The sequence below is a fragment of the Scophthalmus maximus genome, chromosome 9 (assembly GCF_022379125.1).
Source record: "Scophthalmus maximus strain ysfricsl-2021 chromosome 9, ASM2237912v1, whole genome shotgun sequence".
Lineage (NCBI taxonomy): Eukaryota > Metazoa > Chordata > Actinopteri > Pleuronectiformes > Scophthalmidae > Scophthalmus > Scophthalmus maximus.
Window position 1 is genome coordinate 13,584,983 of NC_061523.1, and position 10,819 is coordinate 13,595,801.

The following is a 10,819-nucleotide window of genomic DNA, read 5'->3' on the forward strand; positions in this document are numbered from 1 at the left end:
CCACTTCTACTTCATTTGTCTTTTCATTGTTTACACGTGTTACTAATATATACTGGTATGTAAGATTTTTAATCATGCTCAAGAGATGAAGCATCATTTTCTCCCTGGAACATTTATTATCTAAATTATGATGTGATGCGGAAGAAGCTAGTCTGATTCCATTAAACCTGTATATTGACTCTTGTTATATCTCAGATATTTCAAAGTTTCAACCTTTATGCGAAGCTAATCACTTCTTGGCTGTAGCAAACATTAACTAATTAGCGTATTTCATAAAGTCAAACTGTTGCTCTAAGCTTTGTGTAATTGTTTGATCAGTTTTTGAAAAATAAAAGCAGCAGCGACCAATGACTTAAGTAAAATTTGCTGTATCAAGTCTGTGTACACAACAACTCTGATGTTGTAGGATGTTGTGCAGTCGTCTCCTCAGTTTGTCGCTCTCCATTACGTTTGGATTTATTAGACTGTCTTTTTTGTTGTACAAGTGCCAAAGCTTTTTGGCAGCATGTTTCTGTTTAAAAGCCTTCGGGAGGACACGGTAACCTTTGTACTTTATCAAATTATTATTTTCCCATTACCTTCAGTCAACAATGATGAAAACCGTATAATAAGAAGCTTAAATCATGAACGCTGGCGTAGGAATGGTTTGTGTTTGCTCGTTCTTGTAGAAGCAGAATTGATTGAAAAGCTGTGACATGGCATTTAGCTTAACCAGGAATCATTCAAAATTAACAGGAAAAAGGTCACGCCGGAAAAATAGCATTTATTGATGGGTAAAATCAATTATATTAAGGCAATATCAATTCTGACACTGACTGGCAGACTGAGTGAGTAGGTGCATAGTTTTGTTTTTGGTTGCATATTTATGTAAATTTTTTTTATAAAACAACTGCATATAAACAGTAAAAGAAATGTGAAAACGAAACGATGTGTTTCAGAAATGACTGTTACGGCCTTTGGCTGGATCACTCGGCTTCACATCCTCTGATTTGGAGCTCTGTGAAATAAACATACATAAACAATGTAAACACAAGGTTGTTAGGGGAAAAAAAAAAAAAAAAAGAATAAAATATGACAATGATGGTCATCTGCAAGAATGTGCTGATGTGAACATTTTCAGATAATACAAATCAGTAGGTGTTGTTTTTCTTCAATATTGCTGAAGTAATTTAGATAAGACTAAAGTTGGAAATACATTTGCAGACCTATTCTTTTTAGAAGAATAGTTTGAAAGTTAACAAAATATACTAATTGGTTTTTTTTTTAGCTAGATGGACAGACTAATATACCGCTCACTTAATATCAAGCCAGCCAGCAGCTGCTCAGTTCAGTATGGCTCAAAGACTGGAAACAGTTGTCTGGTGTCTGTCTAAATGCAAATAAACCATCAGTGTGAATCAGGGCAGGTGTAGTTTGGACATTTGGACAGAACCAAACTCAACTTTCCCTATCTCAAGTCTTTATGCCGATCTAACGTCCTCCTGACTTCATATTTAGCGTAGTGAAGTGATGGTGGTAATCATTTCCTCAACTCACTCAAAGGTAAATAGGCATAGTTCACACAAGTATTCTTTTATTCTGATCATCTCTTAAATGTCAGAGCATCAAACAGGTCTGGTCCTCTACCTTGGATTTGAAGAGGAGGTTAATGACGCCCTTTGAGCGTCTGTCTGCTGTCCGGTCGGAGGTGACGGAGACGGACATGCTCTTACTGTCCCTCCTGGCTCTGCAGCCGTCCACTTCCTCTGAGCCTCCCACCACCGCCAAGGACAGACCTACAGACAGAAACAACCGAGAGGTTTGTTCTTTACCGGGTTTCAGACAACTCTGCCTCTCCCTGCAGCCTGATGACTATTATTTCTGTCCCACTGGTTTTGCCCTTGCAGCTGCCCGACTGATGAACTGTGTGTTCTGGCAGCACCGGTGGCACAGTGTGTATGTTCAGTGAGGCAGTACAGCGTGTAGTCAGTTGTCGCTAATCAGAGGTGGTGTATCAACACCATGAGTCGCTGCTGGCTCAGCTGGCGCAGGCCAACATGGCAGGACGCCAGTGAAACATCAGTGAATTGTGGCTTAATGCACCGTTTTGAGGTGCAGGGTTATGGAACTGATGACACGGGAACTGGATGAAACAGTTCTGAAAGATTGCAACCGGCGGGACTGAAACACTCATTTGTGTTAGGTCAGGCTATTTACTGCCGCCATCTCTGCTGTGCCAATTTGTCTTCAACTCACACTCAACTGCAAAGGCATTTTCCTGGCAAGCCCTTGTCTATGTGTCTTTGCAGTCAGCTTTCCAGAACAGAAACAAAAACAGCAGTTCCGCTCAGGGCATGACTTTGTATTTAAACTTTGTGGCTCCTTAGGTAATAGATACACAATAATACTACTCCACAGCAGCAGGTGGACGTGTGTGTGTGTGTGTGTGTGTTTGTCACCCGTGATGGCAGGCAGGGATCTGGAGTTGGCATTGGTCAACGACATCTTTCCTTCATTTGGCTCAGACAAGTTGGTGTCACTGCGGAACTCCTGTTTCTTGGACAGCTAGAGGGAGACAGAGATCATACAGACACTCAGCAACGTTGGTTTTTTAAAAACGTGCCGCCTCCCTCAGCCCACAGCACTCATCCTGACCCGTTTGCAGTCCAGTGTGCTCGTCCTCTCTCTCTCCTCCGTGATGAAGATCATGCTGCTCCTCTTCTTCTTCTTCTTACTTTTCCTCAGTTTGACCTCCGTGTCACCCACGGTCACCACCGCCTCCTCCGCTGCGGTTCCACTCAGGCTGCTGCTGGAGCGCTGCAGGGTGGAGGTCCAGGAGTTAGGGGACTCAGGGAGGAGCTCCCTGGGAAGCAGAAAGACAGAAATAAGGACAATTAAAGGGGTTAAATGTTTAATGTCATATCCATGTTTTTCCTGAGTGAATTTTTCTTTCCATTTTGATGTGTTGTATGCTCATGTCATTAATTGAGACACTCTAGGAGCCAGCTTATTAGAACATAGAACATGTATGTATCCTGCAAATGAGATTCGTCATTCATGCCATGATTATTGACACTCTAATGTCCCTAGATAAGTTAACGTGTCAACACACACAGTATCATGTATATAGTATGGTACCTGTCAGCATGGAGTTTGGTTGGAGTCCCACACTCGGATCCCTGCAGTGAGGAGATCGAGATGATGGACTGCCGAATGGAGCGCAGCATGGAGCGAGGACGAGTGGACTTCCTGTCATCCAGGTCCGGCTGAAAAAGGTTGAACAGTATCATATCCAGATAAAGATAAAAGGGCTGCAGGACCGTACTTGTCACAGATAAAGTAGTGACAGAGCAACAGAGCAGGAGACTCCAAGGGAGAAAGAAGGTGAAGTTACTCTTAAAAAAGCAGGCAGCATATCATCACTCCACACTCATCATTAGTTTAATCTCTCCTGAAGGGCAGAGTCAATTTACGAGTTAATGACCATATTTAGCCCAATTCACATCATCCCAGCCCTGCTCGGGCTGTAGACATTTTTTTAAAAGGTACAAATCCCATATCAACACTCGACTCAGAGGCTTTTGCGAGTACTTTGATCTTTGAAATCCGCCTGGGTCTGCTCATTTACAGCTCAATGAGTGCAGCTCTGCCACAGTTACTCCGTGTCCGGTCTTGCACAAAAACAACAAGTTGTGGATTACAGAGAAGCACCACGTCTCGAGTTTTCAGTTCGTACCAACTCTCTCACTCCGTACTCCTTCTCCACTTTCTTCCTCAGCTGTTTGAAGCACTCCTCCATGCGCTCGTGGAACGGACGCAGGTCATCGCTCACTCTCTTCCCGTGGAGGGAGATCCCTGCGCCAAGTAGTGGGATCTGGAAAATGGAAATGTGATGGTGTCAGCAGAACGTCGACATGAAGTAACACAGCTACATGTGGTGCGTTCATGTGTTCAACACTGTACCTGCCATGCGATGAGGTCTTTGATGCGCAGCAGTTTATCTCTGTCCTCTTGGTGCTGCTGGGTGTACTCTTCGGTAAAGAACGCCTGATACAAAGGAAATATTCAGAACTCAATACAAGCAATGATACAGGTTTCACCTTTTTAAACAGTAACTGGCTTTTCCATCCACATCTCCTTATATGTGTGACGTAATAAAAAAGAATGGTGTTTTCGGGGGGGGACACAATATTTCATGTTATACACATTTAATTTAATGTAATTTGGACTGCTGCCTTATACTGCTATCATATTCAGAGCCTGAGGAAGTGATAATGATTTATTTTATTTTTAATGCAAAATGAATTCAAGTCCTTTCATCACAAGAAAGGAGTCTGTGAAACACTCTCTTGAGCTCCAATAACTTGTTAGGGGCTTAATCATTGTACCATAGAAAAGAAATCTGTACAGTTGAAGTAATCAGTCCACGTTGAGTCAAAATTGACGCCACTAAGAGAAAAACAACTAAAAGCCAATTTAATCTTGCAATAGGGGCAATATACATCATGGGCTCATTGAACTCCATTATTTTTAAACTATTCAAAAAAGTAAAAAGTTTAAAAAACTGCCCCTATTTGGTTACATGGAAACAATAAAAATGATCAACGTTTTAACCTACAATCATTAATCTCCATTTAACTCTTGTTGAGGCCTTTAGTCAATAGTGAGTATTGACCTATGTGACTGGAATAACACAGACCTAGTAAAGGCTCATATAAAAGATCACTGGAAAAAAATGACTTCATTGGAAAATCAAATGAATTAAATTTGTTCAACTGATAGTTAAGAAGTTAAAACAATTGATAACTTGAACTGAGTTTTTTTTTCATGTTGGTAAGCAATTCGTTTTTTGTTCAGGTGTTTACAAATGTAGCTGCTTTTTTTCCATGTTCTAGTTCACCTTTTCATACTTGGCAAAGCCGCCCATGACAGCTGGGTCCACGATGCCATTGAGCAGCATGGAGAGGGGGTTGATGGGAAGACTCCAGTCGGCCTGATATTGGTTAATCAGGGTCAGAATCTTCTCATTGGTGGACTCCATGGTCTCGATTGCATTCTCCAATGGAGACAAGGTGGTCTAGGGAAGGAGGTAGAGAAGTAGGGAGCAGAGGAAACAAGGAAGAAGGGAAAGGATGTGAGAGAGGCCAAAGAATTGAATGAGATGGGGAACATGCAACACTCGAGGAAAAAGCTCACAGCAAACATGTAACAAAAACAAGACGCCACACACTAACATGTTTCAAGTCTGTTGCCTCAAACCAGCGCAGGATCCCTGGCAGCTTGTACACCGTGGTGAAGGTTGTGCGTTCAATCCACATGGACTGAAACAAAAAGAACGAAAGGAGAACACAAGGTCATTAGTCAGACACTTGCTACACAATCTTCTTCACGGTCTTACATAACGGAAATAACTGAATCTGATGTTCCATCTCCAGCGCTCATCTGAAACGTCAGAAACATAACCTGATGTCTGATCATACAATCACGCTACACTTTGCTGTTAAATAAAATCACATCATCTCATCGAGCGGCTCTTCTTCTCAGAATGATAACAATGCAAGCACACGGTACCATTCTGAAACATTTCCATAGTCCCTGTGGTCATCAATCTTTCCATTTCGAGAAAGCAACTCACAACAAACTCATTGTTTGGGTCCACAGGTCCTTTCCTCACAGGTCTGGAATAGTGGAAACGCTGCACGTAGTTGGACTTGTAGAAGCTGTATTATGTCAAACAAAGAAAATAAAACAATAATTTCTCCGACATTCAGATTTCACTTCATGATAACTCGATGAGGTCGACAGCACTGACTTGATAATCTGGTCGGGGACGGGCTTGTTCTTCAGGCGGGGAGGGATCTCGAGGACTGGCTGCACAGTGAAACACTGGATATCTGGTTTCAGAGCAGTCAGGAAATAAAACAACACAGCATGATAGAGAGCGCCTCCACATCCCCGTGTCGGAGTGCACAGTCCGATAGCTGAGGGATGTGTCCGACCTCCTGCCGCTGGCTTTTAATATACTAATATACTGATATTAAGTTTAGATTCAGACCAAACAAAAATAGATCTATTACACATATCTGATGACTGGGCAAGTTGGAATCTTAGTGCATCTCAAGCATCCTGCAAAACACCTCGAAATCCCAATGGTATTACATGTAAATAATTGTGTATATATGATGTTGCTTTTCTATACCAGTGTGGCTCTACAGCCGTTCCATTTTCCTCTGTCCATGTACATCTACATCATAATACTGTACCATTGTGTGTGTGTCATGAGCGTGTGATGCTGCCTGAGGGATACACTGGAGCGGCGAGTTCCTGATATCCTCTCCTGGTATCGTGGTGGTGTTGAGGCGCACAGCACTGGGGAACTGGCTCATCAGCTGGTTCTGGAAGTCTTCTCTGCGCTCATACTCCTTACCCCGGTGGATAAACACCTTGTCCTGGAGCCAAGGGAAATGTACTGGTATTAATAATGGTTGGGACAAGATTAAGCATCAGTTTATCCTGTGATCTCGCCATGAATATTCTCTTTTTTATCTTGGCTGCTTTCTATGCGACAGCATCTGTTTCTCACGGAAAAAAATGTGGGCCTGTGTCTGGCCTACTTTCAGTGCCCTGCCGTGCTCCCTAACTGAGTCATTGACTTTGTCATACTCCTTACCACAGCAGATCAACACTTCTACTGAGCACAGGGAGGAAAAACATTCAAATCTTCAGTTTGCTGAAACCCACGGATCCACGATGCTTCCATAAGGTACTTAAAGTCCCATTCTGTTAACTAACAGCTGATGTGTATACAAACTTGTCCACTGCTGCACTTTTAAAAAGCTTAGCTCCAAGTTCCAAGTTTATTTAACCCTTTGACGAAAGGGATACAGTATTCCGATTCTTTATTTGTTCAAACATATCAATTCAGTACAATTCTTGAATGAAAAATGTTACTTAAGTAAAAGTGGCGGCATCGCGCAGTTAAAAACATAAAGTACTCGTTTGGTCCCTCTGACTGATACATCATTTCTGAACTCATGAGATTAGGAGATTAATACTCAGTGTGCTGATGTCACTGTTGGAGCTGCTGGAGGTGGAGCTAGTTTAAACGGACACCAGACAATTCTGAGAAGTCGAAGAAGACAGTTCTGAAAAAAAAGTTCTGAATCACAAATCTGTTTCAGGTTGGGGACTTTTTCTCTATAATGTCTAATTTTCGGGTGAGATATTGGCTCATTTCAACATTTATTGTAATGAAACCATGTGAGGAGTTTAGAGGGCCAAGTCACTATTTGTTGAAGCTGTTAACCACTAACAGACATGTGAAATGTGACCCTAGTACTTGAGTTTATTAAGTTTCTTTCCACCACTGTTCACTTGTGTGTGTCTGGTGTGAATCTGTGTTTCTCCTCAATGAAAGGTGAGAGGTAATAGGTTACGTTTTGCCTTTATCCTCACTAAACAGTCACATATATACAAACCCTGAGGAATGGAGGGTAGCCCTGTCCATAGAAGCCCACTGCAAAGTAGTCGGGCTTGGGCCTCAAGATCTTCATAATATTCTCATAGAACTTGGCTTGTTTTTCCTGCAGAGACAGACACAGAGAGAGACAGAGGATGTGATCAGAAGAGAGGTTCAGATGTGCACTCGTGTGCAGCCACTGCGCTTTTTCATCAGCTTGTGCCAGTGACAAAGTTACATTCGGCAGAAAGCTGGGCCTTTGAGGGTGATAGTTGTTGAAGAAAAATAAGTCCAAGGGTAATGTCTGTCATTTCTATAACCACATAAATTCAGCATTAGCTGGGGGAGCCACTGCTGCAGTCATATAAAGAGAGAGAGGTTTCTTCCATTGTTGGGTGTTATTCACTTTGGGGAGGGGGGAAATAGGAGCTCAGTGAAGGGGAGACAGAGGAGAAGGTGGCGCTAAGCCACGAGTTAGACTTTTGGGTATGAAGGGGAATAACTTCTTCTGTGGTGCTGAAGCAAGGCATGAAAGGAACAGAACTGGGACAGAGGACAAAGTGAGAACGGTCAGGACGAGGTTGAAGCTACTGATAATGAGGAATCACACTTTTGCACAAATGGATGGAGTTCTTCTTCAGAAGAAGAAGACGTCAACTGTCAAGTAAGTATTCATTTTTGAACATGGATGAATGGTTGTGCTGAATTGGTGCTGATGACTTATTCAGTGTGGAAACTGCTTGTTGGGAACGATATATTCTGTCGTTAAGAAAACGTATGACTGCAATTTAGAGCTTGAACACTGACAGCTGGAAAAGCTGCCCAGATTTAATGTTACTGTAAAAAGACCAAACTAAACAATTTGACCATTGTAGATATTTTGTTTACATTAATCACCTACAAAATTGAACTCGAGTTCAGTGCGCAACAGCTGCACTCGCAGTGAGCCACTGTGGCTTTGAGTTCTCTTCCTTTCCCTCAGACACCCCAAAACATCTATAAATGGAATTCAGGGCAAAACGCTGCGTGAGGAAAAAAAAAGTGAGATCATGGTTATTATACAGAGCATATGAAGGTTTGAGAAAAGTAATGCATTACCAGTCTCTTGCTGAGTAACTCGTAGTCAAAGATCTCATTTTCGTACTGCTCAGCAAGTTCCTTACACAGAGTGATGGCCTCTTCCCACATCTGAACACACACAAGCAAAAGAAACAGATGTGTCCTTCATTACACCATCTGCTAAGAAATCGGCAGCAGTTGTCGAAAATCTCTAGTTTCCAGGTCTCTGGGGAGAGGTGGAGAATGTCCCCGTCACTGCTTCAGAGAACGCAAGACACTGATGGAGAATACAAATTAAATATGACGCCGACACACCACATACTGTAGACAAAAAGACGGCATCATTGCAACACTGCTATCCTTAAAACACAATGTAGAATAGAGGAAAGTGTGGATGCTGATTTTAAAAGCTGCAGGATGTTAATGAAAACAAGAACAAAAACTACAACTTACTGACCCGCAGAAAACATAATTCATAACATTTTTGAATTTGAATCAATTTTTCCCCAAATCACCACATCAGTGATCAGAGAAGCACGACAAAATCGAAAACAATGCAGACCTTGCCCTTGTCAAAGTAGTCGATGATGGTGTCGTAGAGTGTTTCTTTGAGCTGTCGCTGGGTTTGGGAGCCGTGGAACTCAAACTGGGGGCTACACATCTCATCTGACCACTAAAATGGAGACAGGAAGGTAGAGGTATGGGGGGAAGGCAGACACAAAGTGAGATATAGTGCAGTATGTATATTTAATTGCTAAAAGAAAAGAAAAAAATTGCAGTCTGGACAAAGTCTGTTTTCTGTCGCTCCATTAATCAATATGCTGAAAAAACAGAATGACTTTCTTTGTTGTTATAAATCAATATTGGCCCTAAACAGAGCTTGCACAAAACCAGCCGCACAATGATCGTTCATCATATAAATGAGACAATAATTCATCTTCAATTATGTAAATTACATGGTAGTTAATCGAAAATATGAACAGAAAACTACACAAGGATCTCCGAAACTGCCCTCTCTGCTCCAAGTGGTGAGGAAGAGGATTGGCGATTTGTATGTGTTCCATGCCTGCTCTTTCCATTAGTGTGAAATGGGCATGACACAACTGACACGGAGGATGAATGGACATTATAAAATAACATTATAGAGTTCACCTGCTTTGATGTAGGAAGGAGAGAGATAGAGAGAGAGAGAAAGAGAGCGATATGCCCCTTCCTCCCCTGTCCCTCTCCGTGAGCCTCTAAGTGTTCCATAAAAGAGATGGAGAGAAAAGTGGTGGCCAAACACACACACACACACACGCACGCACGCACGCACACACTCCATCAATCACCATAGTGATCGAGCAGCAGTGGCCGATGCCACGCCATAAACCAACCCTGGAGCTTCATCATTTGGACACAAGCGACGCAGTAACCCATTTATCAGCCAATAAATATAAGAAAAAAAATATTCGTCAGAGGTGATTAGGTAGAGCAAGACACTGGATCCAATTAAGCAACAAAAAACGTCACTTTGTGTGCTTGTGTCTGTGTGTGTCCTACCTTGAGCAAGCGAGAGTGGAGCAGCAGTGTGTATGCTGCTTCTGTGTAGTTTTCGACATCCAGGTGAAGGTCTCGCAACTTGTAAAGGTACCTTAGGATACACACACGCACACACAGGCAGAGGCTGCATTAGTTTAATATGCAACACATACATTACTCCACTAGATGCCACTGTCGAGCAATGTGAAGCCCTGTGAATTAAGTACATGCATTAATCTCATGCGTGTCCCTGTCTCCTTCACTCAGCATGATGCACCTAAACGCACCATCACATATGTGCACGACATTGAAAGGTTATTCGAGAGCACACGCTGACAGAACGTCAGCACAGAAACGCACAATTCAACATTAAGTCTTTATAATGGCCCGACAGATGTTTGCAACCCGACAATGTTTAAAGGCCTAATAAGGAGTAAAAACAAAAGAACATTAGGTACCTAGTGAACCACTTTCTTACTGCTTCTGTCTTTAATTTTGATCTGTTTGTGCATCTGTCTCCATTTGTCTGGGGGGGGAAACATTTTTCCACTTGAACAGAGGCTAAACTTTCTCGCTTAGGCATCACTGACAAAGCACATGTAGCTGCTGTCTGCCTAAAATGTTCTCACTCTCTTCATCATCTCGTATAAAACCTCCTCCTACTGTCGCTCTTTCCTCTCACAGCTTTAACCGGCACTTGTCTGGCTTTTTGCTTTTTCTGTTGGTAATGACAGTTGTGCCTCTGCAGTGGCCCAACAAAACAAACATTTGATCCTGCTCTCACTTTCCCAAGTCATTCTG

At 42.4% G+C, this 10,819-nt stretch overlaps 1 protein-coding gene across 1 annotated transcript in view; it reads right to left on the reverse strand.

Annotated features, from left to right (window-relative positions):
• Positions 1-743: 743 nt before the first annotated feature.
• LOC118319239 (dedicator of cytokinesis protein 2) overlaps positions 744-10,819 on the reverse strand; it is an 83,265-nt gene continuing 73,189 nt past the window's right edge. The window contains exons 36-51 of the mRNA XM_035649478.2: positions 10,040-10,130; positions 9,060-9,170; positions 8,537-8,626; positions 7,458-7,562; positions 6,287-6,428; positions 5,792-5,873; positions 5,615-5,699; positions 5,214-5,300; positions 4,880-5,056; positions 3,943-4,026; positions 3,716-3,853; positions 3,118-3,245; positions 2,635-2,842; positions 2,439-2,544; positions 1,627-1,775; positions 744-997 (exon numbers count right to left, since the gene is read on the reverse strand). Coding sequence (XP_035505371.2) covers positions 935-997; positions 1,627-1,775; positions 2,439-2,544; positions 2,635-2,842; positions 3,118-3,245; positions 3,716-3,853; positions 3,943-4,026; positions 4,880-5,056; positions 5,214-5,300; positions 5,615-5,699; positions 5,792-5,873; positions 6,287-6,428; positions 7,458-7,562; positions 8,537-8,626; positions 9,060-9,170; positions 10,040-10,130 — 1,846 coding nt within the window. The 3' untranslated portion in view covers positions 744-934. The remainder of the gene's footprint in view (positions 998-1,626; positions 1,776-2,438; positions 2,545-2,634; positions 2,843-3,117; positions 3,246-3,715; positions 3,854-3,942; positions 4,027-4,879; positions 5,057-5,213; positions 5,301-5,614; positions 5,700-5,791; positions 5,874-6,286; positions 6,429-7,457; positions 7,563-8,536; positions 8,627-9,059; positions 9,171-10,039; positions 10,131-10,819) is intronic.